General features: G+C 46.6%; 2 protein-coding genes and 1 pseudogene across 2 annotated transcripts; 1 reads left to right on the top strand and 2 right to left on the bottom strand.

Moving 5' to 3' along the window:
- Window positions 1-3,460: 3,460 nt before the first annotated feature.
- On the bottom strand, window positions 3,461-3,576 carry LOC149435799 (U2 spliceosomal RNA; annotated as a pseudogene).
- Window positions 3,577-4,015: 439 nt separating this feature from the next.
- Window positions 4,016-19,054, bottom strand: UBR7 (ubiquitin protein ligase E3 component n-recognin 7; the record flags this gene model as incomplete). The annotated part of the gene is made up of 10 exons (XM_089662426.1): window positions 18,864-19,054; window positions 17,384-17,517; window positions 17,232-17,292; window positions 15,750-15,845; window positions 12,292-12,345; window positions 11,848-11,953; window positions 10,593-10,804; window positions 8,594-8,758; window positions 6,290-6,449; window positions 4,016-4,077 (listed from the first exon to the last, which is right to left on the bottom strand). Coding segments are annotated over exons 1-10 (1,209 nt in total), but the record flags the coding sequence as incomplete, so codon positions are not given.
- Window positions 19,055-19,117: 63 nt separating this feature from the next.
- Window positions 19,118-22,158, top strand: LOC149435797 (uncharacterized). The gene is made up of 2 exons (XM_089662427.1): window positions 19,118-19,373; window positions 20,786-22,158. The coding sequence occupies exons 1-2, from the start codon at window positions 19,202-19,204 to the stop codon at window positions 20,932-20,934; spliced, it is 321 nt and encodes a 106-aa protein (XP_089518553.1). The 5' UTR covers window positions 19,118-19,201; the 3' UTR covers window positions 20,935-22,158.
- The last annotated feature ends 2,021 nt before the right edge of the window (window positions 22,159-24,179 follow it).

Here is a 24,179-nt window from a genome sequence, read left to right as displayed (position 1 = left end):
TCAGACAGCAACTTCATGTAATTTACAGAGTTCTGTGAATGAACTAAAAGTATCTTTTGCCACCGTGCCAGAAGGCCTGTAGTGCTCAGTGGTGAACTGCAAGGGGGCGCTGGTGAGCACTCTGTTCATTGATCTTCCTGGAGCTCAGTAACTGCCTGCCCCTTATGGAAAAACAGCTGTACTGACAGCCGGCAGGAGCCTGACATTGCACCTGTGATCTGGCTGATCGTGGCTGCAACACTCTGCAGGGTCCTCATAAAAAATTTTTAATAAAATGCACATTTTTTACCTGCAAAAAAAAAAAAAAACTGCATTTATTTTTTTAAAAAAATTGAACTTCTCCTTTATAGCATAGGTCTCCAAACTTTCTAACGAAGGGGCCCTTCAGACTTTAGAGGGGTCAGACTGTGGTTTGTCAGATTAGAAAACGTGCTGGTGTCCACAACAGGGCCCCATGGCCGGCGGCAGCAGCAGAGCCCCGTGGCCAATGCCCGCGGCACAGACCCGTGGCCAATGCCCGCGGCGCCCGCGGCAGAGCCCCCTGGCCGGCGCCCGCAGCAGAGCCCCCTGGCCGGCGCCCGCAGCAGAGCCCCCTGGCCGGCGCCCGCAGCAGAGCCCCCTGGCCGGCGCCCGCAGCAGAGCCCCCTGGCCGGCGCCCGCAGGAGGAATCGTTCCCCAATGTTGGCGTCTGTGGCAAAAATTATGCCCCCATTGTTTGTTTCAGTAGGAGGAATAGTTTCACATAAGCCAGATAAAACGGAAGCAAAGGGCCACTGCTGGCCCCTGGGCCGCACTTTGGAGACTACTGCTTTATAGCATGCAAGTTTTTTTTTTGGAATATTTATCTTTTTTTTCCCCTTTTGACTTAATTTATTATACTTCTTGCTATGCACCCAGACAACGGGGCGCAATGGATGCTTGCACTTTGTACTGCAGAGGTCTTACCATGCTGTGCACTATTTTAGGTCAGGTTGTGGGATTCGTACATCCAGGCAGATCGCACTGTTTTTCATTTACATAATAAGAGCGCAGAAAACGAGAACGTTCAATCTATGCATCAGGTGTAGGAAGTCGGATCATTTACATATCAGCAGCATCCCCCATCGGCAGGCATCAGAAATAGCTGTTAATAGGATATATTTAGATATTTACGGCTCCTTCATTATAAATCACAGGGAAGGATCCATCTACACCTGGGAGGACAGAAATATACAACCTTCTATTCAACAACTGGCCGTTCTAAAATGGCAAAATCCGGGATTATCGTAACTAATTTACGCCTAGTAAGTCAATGACCTGGAACAAGGCTGAAGTCCAGAGACACTCTCAGACTTCACTGACCACACGCTTGTGCCAGGACATTTTTTTTAAAGGAGGAATAAACACCAAAGAGAGATTTCAGTTCACAAATTAGTAAGACCTCATCTGGAATATGCAGATCAATTTTGGGCAATTCACAAAAAGAACATTGGGGAACTGGAGAAAGTACAGAGAAGGGCAACCAAACTGATACGAGGCATGGAGGAGATCAGGAAAGATTAGAGGAACTGAAGTTTTTCTCTCAAGAAGAGATTAAATATATATTAACCACTTCCCGTCCCTCCATTGTATATAAACGGCCAAAAGGTGGCAGTGCAGGGTCAGGTGTCCGTTTATAAACGGCCTCCACGCCCCCTGCTTGTGCGCACTCCCAGGGAGCGCATAGCACCGCGATCCAGAGCCCGCTGCGTCCTCCAGTTGTCGGACGGGATCTCTGTGTGAGGTCCCGATCATGTGTTCACTGATTGGCCAATCAGTGATCACATGCAGAGTAGTAAGCAAGATGTCACTTTTGACATTTCTTACGTGTGAAATCTGTGAATGTCACTTCTGACATCATTACTTACTACTTGTGAAATCTGTGAATGATCACAGAGATCACATGGTACAGGGCCATTCACAACAGCCTTGTACCATGTGACAAGCTGTGACCAATCACAGCTCACACAGTATTTCTCAATGGCTGCAGGAACGCAGCCAGAGAGAAGGAGAAATGGTTGCTTTTACAGCCTTTATGGGTGTAAAAGCAATCAGTTTAAAAAAAAAAAAAAATCATCTCCCCCCACAAGTAGACACTGTACTGCTAGGGTGACAGTATGTAAACATAAAAAATAAAAATGTAAAAAAAGTTTAAAAAATATACTTTGGTTAAAAACTAATTTGGGTTATTTTTTTTTTTTACTAAAACGATAACGAAATTTTGGCCAAGATTTATGATGAAATATTTATTTGCAAAATTTTATAAGAAAAACACTTTTTCTAAATTTATGGACTTTTTCATTTACATAGCAAAAAAAATAAAAATCCCAGCGGTGAATAAATACCACCAAAATAAAGTTTTATCTGTCTCAAAAAAATGCTAAAAAATTCATATGGGTACAGTGTTGCATGACCGCGCAATTGTCATTCAAAGTGTGATAGCGCTGAAAGATGAAAATTGGACTGGAAGGGGGTTAAAAAAGGCTCTGGACAGCATCTGCAAAATGGAACAGTTAAACGCTTCTAAATGCTTATAAATGCAGTTAACCGTGTTTACAAGCATTTGAAACGCTGATAAAATCTACTTTTTTTTTTTTTTTTTTTTTTTTAAGTCCGCAAACGTGCAAACTACAACGAAAAACCCGTAAGTGATCACAAAAAAAAGTGCAAGTGCGAACACCACACGAAAAAGTGCACTTAGGGTTGTGCTTGTCCTACCCCCGAAGGGGTTGGACCGCTACCCTGATCCCCCGGGGCACGAAGTTCCTGACGAGGACAAGGTTCCCATTTGGTCCTCCTTGCCAAAAGGCCTGGTGGACCACCGTTCCTTATGTCCAGCCGAAGCCGGACATCCAGTACTAGGCCAGGGGGCTCTCCTGGAGAGAAAAACCCCCTAGGGATCAGGGGAGGAAGGAACCAAAAGGCCACACATCCTCCCCCTAGACTTCAGGGTAGGCCCGAGGACCCACACCCTCCATCCGTGAAAAAAACACACACATAAGTAACAGAAAAAGTGACAAACGTGGGAGGTGAATAAATTAAATAAATAGAAAATAAAAAAGTGGTACCGTGCCAAATTGTGCACAGACCAGGCCCTGAGGCCCGTAGCAAAAATTGCCCTGGACTTAGCCAAAAGGCCTGGTCCTTAGGGCGCTGTGCAAAAAGAGTGTAAAAACAGTGACCATGTGCCATCTTCACACTGTGGGGTCCCACACCCAGGTGTTACTAGTGGCACCCCTGAGAGCGTCTACTCAGGGGGCACGGAGTTTGCGGACTTTCTGCCTCCTCAGCCCCTGGCCAGACCAAGGTAGATCCGTCCAAACCAGGAGGTACTGGGTCTTTCCAGCTTTCCCAGAGGAATTACTCCCAAGGCCCCAGAACGAATCATGGCGCTCCCTGGTTTCTGTCCCTCCGGTAGCCTTCCGGACCCCCATCATACCAGTGAGGGTACTATACAACAGCCATCCCCGCAAAGCTAGAATGAACGGGAGCACCCCCACTGGACACTGATAAGAACAGATACTACACTTGATCTTAGCCAAAAGGCCGAGAAGCTGATAAAATCTACTCCTGAACGCAAGTTTGGTGCATTCAAAAAAATGACTGTAAACTCAACTGCCTGTAAAGGACGATGTGTACACGGGCACATAGGAGAACATTAGGGAGGGTTCAGGGGCTGCTGAAAAAAAACCGCTGAACAGCTCCTGAACATCAGTTTATCAAATTGCAGTGTACATGAACCCTTACAAACTTCTGGCTGCTAAAGAAACTCAGCCCCCCACCCGCCTTCACCAGACCCACTTTTTAGTAAGAGTCAATGCGATACGAGAAAAAAACAAAAACAAAAAACAAAACAAAAAAAACAAACAAAAAAAAACACACTATTTGCTCCATTACTATTGGCTTTTAACATGCAGTGTTCAGAGATAGTTTAATTATAGCAAGCACTGGATTCAGACACTCGGGGGGGGGGGGGGGTAAATTTAATCCAGCTTACCTTCCCTTCCTCGGCAAATCTCTTCAGATAATCTCTCAGCTCGGACTTCAGGTCATTGTATTCTGCAAGGAGAAGGGCAAACATAGCAGAACGCAGACTTACAAAGATTTCCCTACAGTTCTTATCAAACCTTATACAAAGCCAGCTACACAAAACAATCAGCTGCAATCATCGCTTTCTGTCCGGCTTCACAGACATGTGTTAAGACGCTTAGCTATGCTGGTAAGAGGAGATATACCCTCAGTCACTTTGTCCATACAAGGAACAAAACAAAAAAAAAAACAAAAAAAAAAAAGCACGCACACACACAAAACAAACAAAAAAAAGCACACATACAAAACAAACAAAAAACGAAACAAAAAAAAAAACAAAAACAAAAAACACACACAAACTCACAAAACAAAACAAAAAAAAAAGAAAAAAAAAGAAACAACTCTCAATTATTCTCCCCCCCCACCCATCCTACCATCACCACACTCCCATCAATCCTCTCTCCTTGAAGATTGGTGAATACACGGTGGGGGGGGGGGGGGGGGGGGTTTGATTTACTAAAACTGGACCACACAGAAGCAACTTTGGATTGTAGCCAATCAGCTTCTAACTTCAGTGAAGCTTTGGCAATACAACCTGGAAGATGATTGGTTACTGTGCGCAGATGCACCAGAATGTTCAAGTTTTAGTAAATACCCCCCACGGTATTTGTAAGTATAAGGCAGCATGTAACCTTCTTCCCCTCCAAGATGCAGTGCCATTGATTGGCCAAGAAGGGCAATGTGACAGCGCCCTGCCAGGACTACTCCCCCCCCTCCCCCCCCCCAAACCATACTCACTATTTGCAATCACTTGCAGCTTGTTCCTCCTCTGTAGCTGGCACTGAAATATCTGATGTTAGCAACTGGGGAGATTCTCCGGTCATGTGACAGTACCGGGGCCTCGCAATTGGCTGCTTAACCCAAGTATTGGCAACAGTAGGGAGGTCACATGTTCCTCTATACCCGGAAGTACTGGGTACTGTGGATAGCTGCGGAGGAGGATGGAGCGATGAGGAAGCACAGGCAGGGTGAGTAATGGGTTGGAGGGAGCTTTACAGAGAATCTGTCACTTGCCCTGCCTGGTGTCTAATGTCGGCCATACATGGGTCAAAATTCGTCCGAAATTCGGACCCAAGAATAAACGGCCGATTTTCCCTCTGTTAGTGGGTCAATGGCACCGGCCGATTTTCGTGGTTCCTCCCCTTTTCAGTGATTGGGCATGTTGGAAAATTGTGAAAAACAACCAATTTTTGACTCAGAGAAGGTCAAATTGTACGATCGTTTCTGCGAATGAGCAGTGACCTGGAAGGAGCAGAAGTGCCGCCTGTTATACGTGGTGAACTTTAGGACTCGGTCGGCCAATTTTCTAAATCATTCATGGCACCATCGGATCACCGAGTGAACATTTGCGATTTTTGGACGAAAAATCATTTGGGATTCAACCCATGTATGGCCTGCATTAGGCTCTCTTGGATGTCAACTCCTTGGCTCCGGCAGTATGCAAACAAAGCGGCCTTTCAGCAGCCTCTTTGTGCACCCAATGTAAACATGTGCAGAGAGCACACAACCCTGCGTGCTCCCGGCACATTTACCAGAGCCTCACGGAAAGGTAAGTAGTGAGTGGGAGCTTTTTGATCATGTGACCGCTGTGGCAGCCACATGACCCATCGAGTTTGCCAACCCTGCTCTAAACACAGCAAAAAAGGAAACAGATGCCAAATGCAACCTGCTGAAGCTCCTGATCCGCTACAACAAAATCTTCCCGTGTTGTACAGAAGTGCCAATCATGACTCATCATCAATCATGTCATCTCCAAACACGGAAAGGTTTCTTCACAGTAAGAGCTGTGAGAATGCGGAATAGACTCCCTCAAGAGTTGGTTGTGGCCAGCTCAGTGGATTGCTGTAGGAAAGTCCTGGATTCTTTCTTGGATACACAGAATATAACTGGATATAACATTTATAGGGAAAGTTGATCCAAGGAATATCCGATTGCCTCTCGGGGGATCAGGAAGGAATTGTTTTCCCTGCAGGAGCAAATTGGATCATCGTTTTTTTTTGCCTTCCTCTGGATCAACTGCGGGTGTAAGATTATAACTTTTTTTTTTTTTTTAATGGTTGAACTGGATGGACTTTTTAGTTTTTTTTGCAGCCAGACTAACTATGTAACTATGACCAATCTTGCTGCTTCCCGAAAACCCTCAGCCTCTCCTGAAATGAATGCAGAGGCCCTCGTATCTTACCGCAGATCAGCTCCACTTGCTGGACGCGGTTCATGCTGCTGAGTGCCGTCATCAAAGGGTCTCTGGCCTCTTGCTCCTCCGACTTCCCTTTATTTTCATAAGCCTGAACTGTGTCACATTCATCCAACAGGAACAGCACGTCCAAATCTGTGTACAATTTCTGGGGAGAAGAAAGACCCATACAGGCAAGTCAGTATCGTTACCGTCATCTGATCCACACAGATCTTTGCCAGGTACATCGTGACTACTTGATGCCATAAGTCACCCTGGAACCAAAACAATGCAAAAACGGACAAGACGGTTCATATTCTAACTCTCTGGCAGAAGGTCACGGGATACCAGTAATCTCATACTCAGTCACTTGCAGACCAGCGACGTACGCATACATTGCTGGACTTCAAGTGGTTGTACCAGGATGATGCCCCAGAACTTTTTTTTTTTTTTGTTCGAGCCGGTGAGCTGTTCTCTTGTAAAAGCAATCAGAGTGACTAACTAGCCGCTCAATTGCTTTCACAAGCGATGAGATGGGATGGCATGGGATGAGATGGGATGGCATGGGATGAGATGGCATGAGCTGGGATGAGATGAGATGGGATGGCATGAGATGGGAAAAGATGGCATGAGCTGGGATGAGATGGCATGAGCTGGGATGAGATGGCATGAGCTGGGATGAGATGGCATGAGCTGGGATGAGATGGCATGAGCTGGGATGAGATGAAATGGCATGAGCTGGCATGAGATGGGATGGGATGGGATGGCATGAGCTGGGATGAAATGGCATGAGATGGCATGAGCTGGGATGAAATGGCATGAGATGGCATGACCTGGGATGAAATGGCATGAGATGGGATGGGATGAGATGGGATGAAATGGCATGAGCTGGCATGAGATGGGATGGCATGAGCTAGGATGAGATGAGATGGAATGGCATGAAATGGCATGAGACGGGAAGGCATGAGACGGGAAGGCATGAGACGGGAAGGCATGAGACGGGAAGGCATGAGACGGGAAGGCATGAGACGGGAAGGCATGAGACGGGATGGCATGAGACGGGATGGCATGAGACGGGATGGCATGAGACGGGATGGCATGAGACGGGAAGGCATGAGACGGGAAGGCATGAGACGGGAAGGCATGAGACGGGAAGGCATGAGACGGGAAGGCATGAGACGGGAAGGCATGAGACGGGAAGGCATGAGACGGGAAGGCATGAGACGGGAAGGCATGAGACGGGAAGGCATGAGATGGGATTCCCCCCCCACACCTTCCGCCACTCTCGGAATCTTCCGTCCCAGCAGAAGACCCGAGCAACCACCCGGCACATCCACCAGCTGGCCGGACAGCTGAACAAAGCCAGCATCAGATTTGATCGGCTCTCCGATGACCCGACATCACTTCCAGTTTACTCAGAACTAAACGGCGCCATTTTTAAGAAAAATTAAAAGTATTCAAAAACAGCGATCTTGATGAGTTGAATGTTTTTAAGTGCAGAAGAGGGATCTGGGGTCTCACAGACTTAGACTTTCCATAAAGGAGTACCTGTCACTGCCTATTTCTGTCACAAGGGAGGTTTACATTCCTTTGTGACAGCAATAAAAGTGATGAAAAAAACAAAACAAAAACAAACAGTAAAAAAATAAAATAAATTAATTGAAAAAAAAAATAATAAGTGCCCATGTCCCCCTGTGCTCGCACATCGATCCCGCATGCAAGCAAACCGAGATTGTCCCACATGTCAGGTACCACCGCAAATGTCAGATTGTGGGCAGTAGCGCTAGACCTCCTCTAAAGTAGTAATCTGTAAGGGCTTTTAAAAGCGTCAGCAAAATTTACATCGTTTGTCACCACTGCATGGGTGTGCGCTATTTTAAAGCATGTTTGGCATCCATTTATTCAGCATAACAGATTTTATAATTTACACACATAAAAAAAAAAAAAAAAAAAAAAAAAAGTAGTGTCTTGTGTTTTTTTGCATTAAAATAAAAAAAATAAAAAAAAAAGTATTTTTTCCCCAAAAAAATTGCGTTTGAAAAGCCACTGCACAAATACTGACATAAAAACTTGCAAAGCCCACTATTTTACTCTCCAGGACCTCCGCTTTAAAAAATATATATATGTTTGGGGTTCTAACTAATAATAATAATTCTAAAAAAAAAATAGAATTTACATATTAAAAAGAAAAAAAAATTGAGAAAGAGACCTGGAAGTCAAGAAACCCCAGCTGAGACAAATTAGTGATGACAACCATACATTTTTTTTTTTTCTTCAGCATTCAGGGTGCATCTATAAAACATTTGGGTATACCATGCATTCAGCACATCTGCAGAGTTGACTGCGCCAGTTGTTTGGCCAGTAGGTGGCAGTGTTGGTGGCGGGCCCCTGGACCTTTCCGTATTCTTCAAGTCTGCACACAATGTGGGGTTTTATTCCCGTCTTTGAAGCCTGAGACGTTTCCCCGTTACAATATTTCTGGAAAGAAAAAGAATAAAGCCGATAAACCAAACCGAACACACCAGCTCCTGTGTATAAAAATCTGCAGATCGGTTGCTGTTTTCAGTGCTGATTTCTTGGCATTGTAAGATCTCAGTACAGAAGGTAATTATGCTCCTTTAGCGGGTATTTAACCGCTTCCTGTTTGCCCTATAGCAGTAATATTGCTATAGGGCGGCACGGGTGCGCAAAATCACATATATATATATATATATATATATATATATATACATATATACATACATATATACACACACACATACATACATACACACATATACACATACATATACACACGTGATTTTGCATTTCCGGGTAGGCGGCGCACGTGTGCAGCACGCCCTACCCGCGGGCCTCGGCTGTCAATCACCAGGTCCCAGCCAGTGATTTCTTGCTGGCACCCGGTGATTGAGGAGCATTACTGACAGAGGGAGAGAACTGTATTGCATGCATGCAAAAAAAAAAAAAAAAAAAAAAAATCAGATTTAAAAAAAAAAAAATTATTTTTAAAAATGAATATTTAAAAAAAAATTATTTTTAAAAATACTTTTTTTTTTTTTTTTAGATATATTCTTATTTTTTTTAACCTATAAAAAAGTAATTTTAACGTATATTTGTAAATGCATTCCAAAAATGGAGATTTGTATTTTCAAAGACATACAGAATATTTGAATTGTATTTTTTACAATATTTTTCGTATATTTTGTAATAAAAACGCATTTCAACATGATACACACACATACATCATATGTACACACATTTTTTTTTTTTTAATATATTGAATATGTCCAAAATTGTAGTATTTCAAATATATGGCAATTTGTTTGGGAATAATATTTTTAAAATATATTTTTCTTCCATAATGAGATAAGTCGCTGATTGCCATCGTTACTAGTGAAAAAAAAATTACTATTATCATTATTATAATACAGTATTTATAAAGCGCCAGCAGTTCGCTCAGCGCTGTACATTACAATGGGGGACAGAACATGCGACAGTACAACAACAATACAATGCGATACACGAGGGGTTCGAGGGCCCTGCTCCTTGGAGCTTACAATCTAGGAGAAATCCCAGTATATACACACACACACCGCTATTTGGAAACGCTATAACTTTCACGCAAACCAATTAATTTACATGTATTGGGATTTTTTTTTCTTTTGCAAAGGCATGATGCAGAATACATTTTGGCCTAAATTTATGACGAAATTTGATTTAAACATTTTTTTACTGGACATGTTTAATAGCAAAATGTCAAAAATGTTTTCTTTCCTCAAAATATAGTTTTTTTTTTCTCTAGTGTAAGAAAAAAAAAAAAAACGCAAAGGCAATCAAATACCACGGAAAAAAAGCTCTATTCGTGGGAAAAAAGGGCGTAAATTTCATTTGGGTGCAGTGTTGCATGACCGCGCAATTGTCAGTTAAAGCAACGCAGCGCCAGAATGCAAAAAATGGCCTGGTCAGGAAGGGGGGGGGGGGTAAATCCTCTGGAGGGTGAGGGGTTAAATGTTAAAGTCCCAACTCCAGCAAAAAAAGTTAAGATTTGGACTGAGCATGGAAGCTTTAGAACCTCAGTTGACATTTTACTGTGGCCGGTGTCTCCATTTAGGAGAGTTCCCTTCATTTCCTGTCCCAGTGACACAGGCAAGAAGATAGAGGAATAAGGAATAGGAAGCAATAGGAAACAGGAAATCTTATCAATGTGGTCATAAATGTTGAGGTCTGAGCACAGCGGCCAATCCCAGTGCCTGTAGGCATTCCGAGATTGGCCTGCTTAGAGGAAGAAGAGACTGCTGAAGGCTGGGAATACCTGATCGCCGCTGGCGCTGGTAGATGGACAGCTTGGCTTCTCTTTCTCCTTTATGTCCTCCTTCACCTCAGGCAGCTTTGATATTTCCACCTTCACTTCTTCACTTTTTACTGTTGGCCCATTCTGATTGCCGGCCGTTTCTGTAGGACAGTCATCAACTTTAACCTCTTCATGATCTGTTTCTGCTTTGGTAATCTTGGTGACACCAGGAACTGCAAGCAAACACAAGATATTCATTGGATGCAGCCTATCCATTCACTAGAGACCGGGGAGCCTATCCATTCACTTCACTAGAGACCGGGGAGCCTATCCATTCACTTCACTAGAGACCGGGGAGCCTATCCATTCACTTCACTACGGACCGGGGAGCCTATCCATTCACTTCACTACGGACCGGGGAGCCTATCCATTCACTTCACTAGAGACCGGGGAGCCTATCCATTCACGTCACTAAGGACCGGGGAGCCTATCCATTCACTTCACTAGAGACCGGGGAGCCTATCCATTCACTTCACTAGAGACCGGGGAGCCTATCCATTCACTAGAGACCGGGGAGCCTATCCATTCATTAGAGACCACCAAGAATGCAGCCTATCCATTCACTAGAGACCACCAAGAATGCAGCCTATCCATTCACTAGAGACCACCAAGAATGCAGCCTATCCATTCACTAGAGACCAGGGAGCCCATCCATTCACTAGAGAGCGGTGACATCACCGAGAATGCAGCCTATCCATTCACTAGAGAGCGGTGACATCACCGAGAATGCAGCCAATCCATTCACTAGAGAGCGGTGACATCACCGAGAATGCAGCCTATCCATTCACTAGAGAGCGGTGACATCACCGAGAATGCAGCCTATCCATTCACTAGAGAGCGGTGACATCACCGAGAATGCAGCCTATCCATTCACTAGAGAGCGGTGACATCACCGAGAATGCAGCCTATCCATTCACTAGAGAGCGGTGACATCACCGAGAATGCAGCCTATCCATTCACTAGAGAGCGGTGACATTACCGAGAATGCAGCCTATCCATTCACTAGAGAGCGGTGACGTCACCGAGAATGCAGCCTATCCATTCACTAGAGAGCGGTGACATCACCGAGAATGCAGCCTATCCATTCACTAGAGAGCGGTGACATCACCGAGAATGCAGCCTATCCATTCACTAGAGAGCGGTGACATCACTGAGAATGCAGCCTATCCATTCATTAGAGAGCGGTGACATCACTATGGTATGATGAGGTTCTTACCTCCTATCTTGGCAGAGTAGGCCCAAAGAAATGAACATCGATCCATACAGCCCTGACACACCATCTCCTGAAACTCCACATTCTCTGGTGGAACTGCCCCTAAGTGCTGCAACAAAGAAAAATCAAGTTTAAGCCCTTCTTATAAAAAGAAATTTAAAAAAAAAAATAAAAAACCTACACATAAAACAAAAAACACACAAACACTAAAAACACAATAAGAAAACAAATAACAAAACAAAAACAGACAAAAAAAACAACCACACAAATAAAAAAAAAACCACACACCTTTTTAAAATTATTTTAGCTGGAAAGGCTGTACACAGTCCTCTAAAATGTGTGATTCAAAGCGTAATATTACAAAAAAAAAAAAAAAAAAAAAAAAAAAAACAACCCCCCCCCCTCAAAAAAAAAAAAAAAGAAAAAAAAAAAGAAATCAGCACTTACCCGGCCATGAAACCAGTCCTCACACACTATACACTGGATCATCTCATCTGGGGTCTATAGGAGACAAAAATGGATAATATAAATTCTGGTATTCTGATAATGGACATAACTACAGATATTAAATGGCAAAAAAAAAAAATATTTAATAATTTAAAATACACAACATATTATACTTATGTGCTCTGTGCAGTGGTTTGGCACAGAGCAGCCCCGATCCTCCTCTTCTCGGATCCCCCAGTGGCGCTCCTGGCCCCTCTCTCCTGCCAAGTGCCCCGAGAGAAAGCAACTTGCTATAGGGAACCCAAGCAGGTTCAATCCCGAGCCGCTGCGTGTCCATTCACACAAAGAGCTGTGACTCCGCCTTGCCCCTTCTCTCTCTCTCTCATTGGCTCACTGGCTATGATTAACAGCTCCCACTGCTGTCTCAGCCAATGAGTAGGGAGAGTCTCCGGAGAGCCGAGGCTCTCATGCACATTGATGGCGCTCGGGTAGTTGGAGGGGGCTGCCGTACACAGAAGGTTTTCTACCTTCATGAATAGAATGCATGAAAGTAAAAATCCTTCCACCTTTACAACCACTTTGAAACGGAACTCCAGGATTCTTTAAAAATATTTTCTAAAATGTTATTCCTTGAGCACAGGAAAAACTCAATTTTTTTCCTACTTTTGCTAAAAATCAAGCTTTTAAAATCCCATGATGTCATCACTGCTAATAATACAATGCAGGAATATGCGTCCGCTGAGAGGCGGTATCATTGAGGTGGGCGGTGTCACATTCTGTGCCTATTTCGGGCACCTCCGTGAAGCCCCGTGGTGCTCTGGGACATTACAAAACAGTCGGCAACTGCCCCGATCTACAGCCGACCTTTGCAGCAAGGATCGCATGGAAGGGAAATTCAAAGAAATTCCCAGCTCACTTACCAACCAGCCTGCAACCTACAGAATTGTCCTAACCGTTACCGTAAAAACGGGATTTCAACCATGTGGTTTCCCAAGTGTATTCGATCCTTCTTTGCACATCATCCCCCGATCGTCCTTCTACCCATGCCTGGGAGATAGATCTACAACTCCAATAGAAATGCTTCATCCTGACCCACGTGTTATCCCCGGCTTCCAAAACTCAGGAAAAAGGCTTCAAACTGCCAACCAGATGGTATAGATGCCCATCGCTTCGATCCTTCAATCCCCGACGTTTGCTGGCGTTGTCCAAGCTCACGGGGTAGCATACTTCATATCTGTTGGTCCTGTCCGCCTGTCCAGAAATTCTGGCAATCTGTTTTTGGCCTGTATTGAGAACGGATGACAACTGCAGTTCTTCCATCCCCGGAGCTGGCTCTTCCTTCTCTACTACCTGGATGAATCAAATCAGTGAAAACAAGATCTCGAGACCACTGGTGGCCGCTACCCGGGCAGTTATCAACCGTCACTGGAAGTCCACTTCTGTGCCCTCCTTGGGAGAATGGGTTAATGAGTTCGACTCTATCCATGTCCTTGAACGTCTGTTGGCGTGGGAATCAGAAAACATGGATCTGTTCTCTTCTATCTGGACCCCTAGGAAAACGGCTTCAAACTGCCAACCAGATGGTACAGATGCCCATCGCTTCTTCACCACTTCGACCCTTCAATCCCCGATGTTTGCTGGCGCTGTCAAAGCTCACGTGGTACCATACTTCATATCTGGTGGTCCTGTCCGCCTGTCCGGAAAGTCTGGCAATCTTTTTTTTGGCCTGTATTGTAAACTGATGATAACATCGGTTCTTTCACCCCCGGAGCTGGCTCTTCTTTACTACTACCTGGATCAATCAAATCAGTGAAAACGAGATCTCGAGACCACTGGTGGCCACTACCCGGTCAGTTATCCCCCGCCACTGGAAGTCCACTTCTGTGCCCTCCTTGGGAGAGTGGGTTAATGAGCTGGACTCTATCCATGACCTTGAACATCTGTTGGCGCGGGAATCGGAAAAAATGGATCTGTTCTCTTCTATCTGGACCCCTTGGACCTTGTTCCGCTACTCCTCCAAATTTCATTCCTGGGCTGCCGGTGGAGCGGACCCCTCTCTGGTGTAGCCATGGTGGAGCGGGTATGCCACCCCTGATCACCCTCATTTTTTTATTGCTCCGTACTAGTCCCCCCCCTTTTTTTTTTCCTCCCTTTTATTCTTCTCCTGTCTTTCTCCTCGACACGCCCTCTGTTAGCCGACCATTTCCTCCAATCTTTAGAATATTGTTGAATATATTCTGAAATGTGTTCCCGCACTATACACCCCTTGTCCCCTAGGCCTTGGCGCCCGGGGCTATGCCTTTGTTACTGTTGTGGTTACTCTTCACATTGGACTGATATGCATTTCTCTCGTCTGTCGCCAATCTGACTCAATGTATCGTGTGTGTGTGTGTCATAGGGCTCATGTACACGGGGCGTTTGGAAAACTCTTCTGAACGATGGAAACTGACAGCTGGAAAGCGTAGGTTATAAAACGTCAGTTTATCCGCCTTTGAATACCGCGTTTATGCACGTTTGCGTTTACAAGCGTTTTTAGCAGGAGGCCCTCCCAAATGCCCAGAAAAATAGTAAATTCACTAAAAAAAGGCTACTAAAATACTGCAGGAGTGATTTTATCAAGTCATGCGGTATTTTCGTAGAGAAAAGCATGCATCATGTTTCAGATGTAAGCGGGATTCCCCACTGACAACTGAATGTAAAAGAAAGAATTGCCGGCAATTAAAAAAAACGTTGTGGGACCCCCCCTCCCATCCATACCAAGCCCTTTGGGTCTGGTATGGATTTTGAGGGGAAGCCCCATGCCAAAACATAGAAAATAAAATGGCTTGGGGTTCCCCCCCAAAATCCATACCAGACCCAAAGGGATTGGTATGGATGGGAGGGGGGATCCCACAACTTTTTTTAAAATTATGCAGCTCGGCAGGTCAGGAAAGGGGGGGAGGTGCGAGCACGCCCACACCCCCCCACACCAGGCCACATGCCCTCAACATGAGGGGGGGCTCCCCCCCTCCGAAGCACCTTGTCCCCATGTTGATGGGGACAAAGGCCTCTTCCCCACAACCCTGGGCTGTGGTTGTGGGGGTCTGTGGGCTTATCGGAATCTGGAAGCCACCTTTAGCAAGGGGGCCCCAGATCCTGGCCCCCCCCCTCCCCCCCATATGAATGAGTATGTGGTACATGGTATGATCTGCTATGCCTCAGCCAATGAGAAGGCAGAGACCCGGGAGAGCTTCTGCTCTCTTGCACATCAATGGATGGGGCTCTGGTGAGTATTGGGGGAGGCTGAGGGGGAGAGCTAAACACAGAATTCTTGAAGGTAAAAAAAAACTTGAACCTTTACAATCCACTTTAAAACTGAATTTTGATCTGCAAATACTGTATATTAGGAGAAAAAAAAAGGCAAAATATAAGCAGATAAAACTTCTTTCCACAGTGTAAGAACCTGGAAATGGGCTCACCTCGTCCTCAGGATCGGGATACGGTCTCTTACATGTGCAGTACAGACCGAAGAAATTGTCATTGTAGTTATTAGCCACATTGTTCTTCTCCTTATCCTGGAAGACAAAACCGATTACAATGATTGACTCCTCCATTCCATACAGGATCCTAAGAGAGAAATTCGGATTTGTGAAAACAATATACTCACCTAGGTGTATGCTGCATCTGTGCACCGCCGCTTCTAACACCGAGAACTGATCAATCAAAGCTCTCAGTTCTCTGTCTTCAGTCTGCAGAGAACCGATGACTGACACTGCTCGGCCCCCCAGTGCTCACTGGGCTGTGCGGGGGGGGGTGGAAGTGGCTGGTTCAGGTGCAGTGTTTGCAATAGCACTGGTGGAACATGCAGAGAATCCCGCTAGCTAGCGCCAGCCAAATGCCGCATAGATGGATCCCCCCCCACCAGATTTCAGTTGTGCATACCTTATAGCGGGGGGGGGGGGGGGGGTCAAACTGACGGCCCTCCAGCTGTTGCAAACTACAAGTTCCATCATGCCTCTACCTTTGGGAGTCATGCTTGTAACTGTCAGTCTTGCAATGCCTCATGGGACTTGTAGTTTGGCAACAGCTGGAGGGCAGAATCAGTGTGATTGCAAAACGCAGGTTCAGGCGCCATTATTTTCAATGGTACATTTTTGCCTTGTCACGCTGCAAATCGCAACTCGTGAAGCATGTCGCCCAAAAAGTTGCCTTGCCCTGGGGTACTGAAAACCCATGCTTAAGAAAAAAAAACCACTTCTCTTAAAGCGGAGTTCCACTCAACCTATCAAAAAAAATAAAAGTAAGCAGCTACAAAAACTGCTGAATTTTTAAAAAACAGCCACTTACCTGTCCCTCGGTGTCCCCCGCTCAGCTCGTTTCACCAGCCGTCTTGTATTCCAGGAGGCCGGCATCTTCAGTGTGGGCACCCGGCTGTGATAGCTTGCGGCTTCACAGCCAGGTACCCACTGCGCATGCGCGAGCAGCTCTGCGCTTCATGAATGGTCCTGTAGTCTTCTGGGACCTGTCACATGTCCCAAAAGACTACAGGAGGGAGGACACCTTCCGCTTCCGATCGCCTAGGCCAGGGGTAGGCAACCTGAGAGCCGCAGGACTACAAGTTCCATCATGCCTCTGCAAGTCATAGCTGTAATTGTCAGTTTTGTAATCTTTGCAATGCCTCCTGGGAAATGTAGTTCCACAACAGCTAGAGAGCCATAGGTTGCCTACCCCTGGCCTAGGCAATCGGACCGGAAGTGGGAGAGGGTACCTATCAAATTTGGGTACCCGCTCCCCAAAGGTGCCAATCCTTAATGGGGAGCGGGGGACCAGTCCTTAAAGCGGAACTTCCCCTTTTGGGTGGAGCTCCGCATTAACTTTTTAGCTGGCTCATAGAATCAAAGCCAATTGGTCAAGCCTTGATAGAACAGGTGCCTGACACCATTATAAAGCTCTGTACGTACGGGATATAATTTGCACTCCAGCTGTTTAAATTTGGCGTTTCCGCAATCGCAGCGAAAGTTCCTGCAAAAAGAAAAAAAAAATGTTAATTACACACAGGGAGGACAGAGGGGAAGTAAAAGACTTCCATTATATAGAATGGGGGGGGGGGTACCTCTTTGTGTACAACTCGAACAGGTCGTGGCCTTCATGACACTTGTATGTACAGGCCAGACATATCCCGGCCGGCTCCTCTTTATCCGGGGTGCAGGTATTGCAGGCGTACAGAGCTTGCCTCTTCACATAGCCCTGCAAGGACAGAATACAGACAGATAAAATCAGATTGTCAGGAGAGGAGGAGGGCAGTCCAGAGGGGTACTTTCTGTGGCAGAGATCTAATCCACTTCAGCCCCCCTCCCCCCTCATGACCAGGCCATTTTTTGCTATTTAGCGTTGCACTGCTTTAAAATGATAATTTTGAGGTCGTTCAACGCGGTACCCAAATTAAATAAATAGGTTGACATACAGACCTCTACAGGCCAGACAATGGCACCCTGACTGTCATCAGGTATTGGGTTGAAATCCTTGGACCCATTGTCAGACCCTACGCTGATGCAGTGGGGTCCTGGGTTCCTCCTGGTGCAGTGGGTCCTGGGTTCCTCCTGGTGCGGGGGGGTCCTGGGTTCCTCCTGGTGCATGACAATGCCCGGCCTCATGTGGGGAGAGTATGCAGGCAGTTCCTGGAGGATGAAGGAATTGATACCATTGAATGGCCTCCACGCTTGCCTGACCTAAATCCAATAGCACACCTCTGGGATGTTATGTTTCAATCCATCTGACGCCGCCAGGTTGCACCTCAGACTGTCCAGGAGCTCAGTGATGTCCTGGTCCAGATCTGGGAGGAAATCCCCCAGGACACCATCCGTGGTCTCATTAGGAGCCTCCCCCGATGTTGTCAGGCATACATACAAGACGTGGGGGCCACACAGACTACTGAGGACCATTCTGAGTTGCTGCAATGACATTTCACCAACATGGACTCGCCTGCTGCATCATTTCTTCACTTTGATTTTCGGGGTGTCTCTGAATTCAGTCCTCTGTAGGTCGATCGTTTCCATCAAACGATGGGGCGTCCTTACATTCCTCACCCATCCCCTGTCAATGTCAGTATAGAGATCCAGAAGGAGATTCCTCCCCATTGAGATCTGATGGGTTTTCAAAGTCTTCCTTTCATTTTTTTGAGCCGTATATATAGGTAGGTACCTGAAGATATAAGCACCTCTCCTGTGGTGGGGGATGGAGTAGGTATCTGCGGGTATGAGCACCTCTCCTGTGGTGGGGGATGGAGTAGGTATCTGCGGGTATGAGCACCTCTCCTGTGGTGGGGGATAGAGCAGGTAGGTACCTGCAGGTATGAGCACCTCTCCTGTGGTGGGGGATGGGATAGGTAGGTTCCTGCAGGTATGAGCACCTCTCCTGTGGTGGGGGATAGAGCAGGTAGGTACCTGCAGGTATGAGTACCTCTCCTGTGGTGGGGGATGGAGTAGGTAGGTACCTGCAGGTATGAGCACCTCTCCTGTGGTGGAGGATGGGATAGGTAGGTACCTGCAGGTATGAGCACCTCTCCTGTGGTGGGGGATGGGATAGGTGGGTACCTGCGGGAATGAGCACTTCTCGGCGTCGCTGCCCCCCAGCACAGCACACGCCTCGTCCTGCAGAGCCTCGTCCTCCTCCAGCACGTCCAGCAGGGACAGGACCGGCTCCTCCTCGGCGCTTCTCTTCTCTCCCGGTCTCTCCTCTCCACTTGCCGCCATCCCGCAAAATAGAAAGAAAAAAAGAGTTCCCTTCCGGGGCCGGCGGGCGGAAGTGGTCGAAGCTGGTTGGCTGAGACGACGACTTCCGGCCCTCCGTGACGGCAACCGGCGAGCGCTTCCGTCAGACTCTAAGTTGGCGCCTCGGGTCGCCTACCGGTGACGTCACGAAGCGTGTCAGCATGGAGGTGAGCGCGGAGCTGACGGGCAGGGACGGCGGGCGGCGCCCGTTCCGGGTGAACTGTGAGCGGACTCTGCGGGGGCTGCTGGGCGGACTGGAGCGGCTACAGGGGGAGGTGTCCAAGGAGCTGAGCCGACTCGTGGAGCAGGAGAAGGGCGGAGCTTCCGACACAGGTGTGTGACCAATCAGAGGCCATCACCCCGGAGCACGGGGCACAGTGTCTCTGCACCGGAAGTGAGCCGAGCTCCGCATTTCTGGCAGGATCCTCTATAGTTATTGAGCAAATATAACAAAATGCTTCGGGAGGGACATGTAACTGACCAATCCGGAGCGGATGTGAGGAGATCACTGCGGGGTGTACATGCCCTTTAATTGTATATACTAGGAGGTATAACCCCATTCCAGGGACGTGTCCCGTATTCTGCTCCATTTCTCTGGTAAAAATAACCCAGATCCGTGCATGTTATTATTACTACATTATTACCTTTTATAGTATTTTTTATTCATTTTATTTTTATGTATATTTTATGTAATTATATATATTATTTATTGTTATTTTTATGTATTTGTTTATACATAATTTTGCTCAGTAGTACCCCCAGCTCTGCTGATCCCTCACTCAGTAGTACCCCCAGCTGTGCTGATCCCTCACTCTGTAGTACCCCCAGCTCTGCTGATCCCTCACTCTGTAGTACCCCCAGCTCTGCTGATCCCCCGCTCAGTAGTACCCCCCAGCTCTGCTGATCCCCCGCTCAGTAGTACCCCCAGCTCTGCTGATCCCCCGCTCAGTAGTACCCCCCAGCTCTGCTGATCCCCCGCTCAGTAGTACCCCCAGCTCTGCTGATCCCCCGCTCAGTAGTAACCGCCAGCTCTGCTAATCCCCTCGCTCAGTAGTAACCCCCAGCTTTGCTGATCCCCCGCTCAGTAGTACCCCCAGCTCTGCTGATCCCCCGCTCAGTAGTACCCCCAGCTGTGCTGATCCCTCGCTCTGTAGTACCCCCAGCTCTGCTGATCCCCGGCTCAGTAGTAACCCCCAGCTCTGCTGATCCCCCGCTCAGTAGTAACCCCCAGCTCTGCTGATCCCCCGCTCAGTAGTAACTTCTAGCTCTGCTGATCCCCCGCTCAGTAGTAACCCCCAGCTCTGCTGATCCCCCCGCTCAGTAGTAACCCCCAGCTCTGCTGATCCCCTCGCTCAGTAGTAACCCCCAGCTCTGCTGATCCCCCGCTCAGTAGTAACCCCCAGCTTTGCTGATCCCCCGCTCAGTAGTAACCCCCAGCTTTGCTGATCCCCCGCTCAGTAGTAACCCCCAGCTTTGCTGATCCCCCGCTCAGTAGTAACCCCCAGCTCTGCTGATCCCTCGCTCAGTAGTAACCCTTCTGCTTCTACCAAGATGGCTGCCTTCATGCAGAGACACAGCACAGAACAAGGGCATGGTAGGTCAGTAATGAGGAGATCAGCAGCAGGGAGATCACACCAGTTCTAGTGATTAGTCCTCGGCTTGTCTTTTTTTGGCACAGCTTGTAGAGCTCAGCTCCTCCTCTATATATGAAGTGCCGGATACCGATGTTCTGTCTTACTTTAAAGGTGTAGAAGAGGAGGAGGAGGATGATGATGAAGAGGAGGAGGATGATGATGATGAAAGTGATGAAGAGGATGATGACAGTGATGAAGAGGATGGCAAAAACAACGGGATTCTCCCCAGTGCTCCTCCGACAAAACGGAAAAAGACTTAGCGACTCCGGAATCTCATCCGCATGGCACTGCGGGGACTGGACTGTCTGTGCTGCACCGGATGTCACATTGATCGGGCAGAAGACGTCTGCAGATCATCGATTTGCCCGGGACTGATCAACGGTGATCGATACCAACACATGAGCTGCCTCTGCTGACTCGTTTGTAGAGGTGCCACGCCTGGGGCTGCTTCCTAGTGAGTCACTGATATGGAACTTGCCTACAGTATAGGAGTCTTTTCAGACTTCACTGGATGCGTACTTGTTCTAGGCCAGCGACCTATTGGGTAGTGCAGAGGCGTCCCTAGAGTTGGTGTCACCCGGTGCGGTAACACTTGGTGACACCCCCTCCGACGATCCCCGCAGAATGGATCGGATCTGCAGATTGAGCATAATGGATCGGACTCTGATCCATTATCCTCCCCAATCCGTAGATCCGATCCATCCTGCGGGGATCGTCGGCATGCAACCTATACGGGGTGACACCGGACCCGCTCCACGAAAAGGCAAGTTGTAAAGAAAGCCGACAATCCCCGCAGGATGGATCTGATCTACAGATTGGGGAGCATAATGGATTGGACTCCGATCCAGTATGCTCAATCCGCAGATCAGATCCATCCTACAGGGATTGTCGGCTTGCTTGAGAACTTTCCTTTTCGTGGAGCGGGTCCGGTGCAGGGGCGGACTGACAACCCATGGGGCCCCCGGGCAATAGGGGATCATGGGGCCCCTGTGCCCTTGCCCACACTCAAAAAAAGCCTATGAAAAGGTACCAGGGGCATCTCATGGGGCCCCCTACTGACCCCGGGCCCTCGGGCAGTGCTCAAGTTTCCAAATGGTCAGTCTGCCCCCCCACCTGCCTCGGGACGCCACTGGGGTAGTGAGATCTTGGTCAAGGATGAATTCCCTGAAGGATCGCACCTTTAAAAGCAAGTCGGCGATGGCAGCTCTCACGGAACCACTGGAAAGCACAAGCAGCTTTAAAGGGACGGTACCTGTGTGCCTGGGCTCTGATGGAAGCTGCCACAGAGGTTTCGGGTCAACAACTTGGTGGATGAGGGTGGTGGCAGATCAACAGCAACCAATTGGCCATTGACTGGCTGTAAGGATTACGGACATTCCGGGGGACCGTTCACCTTTCCCAGGTTGTCACCATTTGTATCTTTTCAGTTAAACTTTATATTGGGAGACAAAAAAAAAATAATAAAACTTTATATAAAAGATTAATCATCGCGTTCCGTTACCTGGGATATTCCTGAGGAGTCGGAAAAATGGGAAGATATCCCGTTGGAATCCAAATTCTAAGAGATCCAGTGTGATGTAGTTGGTCGGGCGCTGGACCCAGATGTGTATGGAGGTGAACGCTGAGTTTTCCTCTGTCAGCTGGGGCAGGGGTGGGCAAACTGAGGCTCTCCAGCTGTTGTGGAACTACATTTCCCATGAGGCATTGCAAAGATTACAAAACAGTTACAGCTATAACTTGCAGAGGCATGATGGAACTTGTAGTCCTGCAACAGCTGGAGAGCCGCAGTTTGCCCACCCCTGAGCTGGGGTGTGCCTGGGAGACCTCAGAGCGGTCTGGAGAGTATATATAAAATGGTGAGAACTCCACCAATCAAGGATAGATCCAGCAAACGTTTGTTAGTTATGGAAAGGTCAGAAGGTACCTCCAACGCGTTTCGGTGGCTTACAAGTCCCCCCACGTTGCCTGTCTGCCAGCCTAATTGCATAAAGCCTCGTTCACACAGGGCAGTTTATTCCAAGGATGAGTCCAGAACTGGTCGCAAAGGTCAAAAAGTTTTACCAACACGTTTCGGATGCTCACAGATCACTCTTTATCAGGGCTTATCAACTGGCAATTTAACCGTTTCAATACCGGGCAATTTTACCCCTTCCTGCCCAGGCCATTTTCCAGGTTTCAGCGCTCTCACACTTTGAATGACAATTGCGCGGTCATACAACATTGTACCCAAACTAAAATTTTATCATTTTCTTCACACAACTAGAGCTTTCTTTTGGTGGTATTTAATCACCGCTGGGGTTTTTATTTTTTGCTAAATTAACAAAAAAAGACCAAAAATTTTGAAAAAAACCCACATTTTTCTTTTTCTGTTATAAAAGTTTACAAATAAATAATTGTTCTTCATAAATTTAGGCCGAGATGTATTCTGCTACATGTCTTTGGTGACAATAACCCAAATTAGGATGTATTATTTAGTTTGTAGGAAAGTTATAGAGTTCACAAACTATGGTATAGATCTGAATATTGATCAATCCTGAAGTACTGACAGCCAATCTAATTTCTTGAGGTCCAAGAATGTCAGAACAGTCCAGATATCCCCCAAATGTCAGGACGGTACAGATATCCCCCAAATGTCAGGACGGTACAGATATCCCCCAAATGTCAGGACGGTACAGATATCCCCCAAATGTCAGGACGGTACAGATATCCCCCAAATGTGAGGACAGTACAGATATCCCCCAAATGTCAGGACGGTACAGATATCCCCCAAATGTCAGAACGGTACAGATATCCCCCAAATGTCAGGACGGTACAGATATCCTCCAAATGTCAGAACGGTACAGATATCCCCCAAATGACCCCTTTTTGCAGAGTAGACAGTCCGACATATTTGATAACAGGCATGGCGAGTTTTTTGAACTTGTATTTTTTTGTCATAATTTTTCGGAAAATGAAAAAATTAAAAAAATTATTTGCACTATTTTTTTTTTTTACATCCTGTCACCAGTGCAGTACAGCGTCATCATATAACTGGCATGGCGGTGATCAGGGACACTGACTGGTGACAGTATGAAAAAATATATATTTTTTTTTTATTATATTTAATTTCTTATTACTTTTTTTTTTTTTTTTTTTTTAAGATTTTTTTTTCATATTTTACTATGACCAAAGTAGTACAATTGTTACTATAGTAACATTGTACTACTTTGGGGAAGTGATCAGTATTTTTTTTTTTTTTTACACAATTTGCTTATAGCAAAGAATTACTTTGTTATAAGCAAGCATTTACCTGAATGACATCGATTCATTCAGCTTTTTTTTTTTTGTGCTTAGCTGTGATTTGGTCACAACTAATCACATGACATGTGCATGTGATTAGCTGTGACCATTCACAGCTAGGCACTAGTATACAATGGATGGCATGAGTGAAGCCATCCATTGTATACAACTGTCATGTGACCTGCTGTGATTGGTCACAGCAGGTCACATGGTACCAGCAACGGGA

Source organism: Staurois parvus, unplaced genomic scaffold (genome assembly GCF_062004578.1).
Source record: "Staurois parvus isolate SC_StPar_1 unplaced genomic scaffold, SC_StPar_1.0 ptg001473l, whole genome shotgun sequence".
Classification (NCBI taxonomy): domain Eukaryota; kingdom Metazoa; phylum Chordata; class Amphibia; order Anura; family Ranidae; genus Staurois; species Staurois parvus.
This window is presented reverse-complemented; position numbering and strand designations above follow the sequence as displayed.

Coding starts and splice junctions, on each gene's coding strand:
- LOC149435797 (XM_089662427.1), top strand. CDS start 19,202: ATGGAGGTGAGCGCGGAGCTGACGGGCAGGGACGGCGGGCGGCGCCCG. Junction 19,374..20,785: donor GGGCGGAGCTTCCGACACAG/GTGTGTGACCAA, acceptor CTTACTTTAAAG/GTGTAGAAGAGGAGGAGGAG.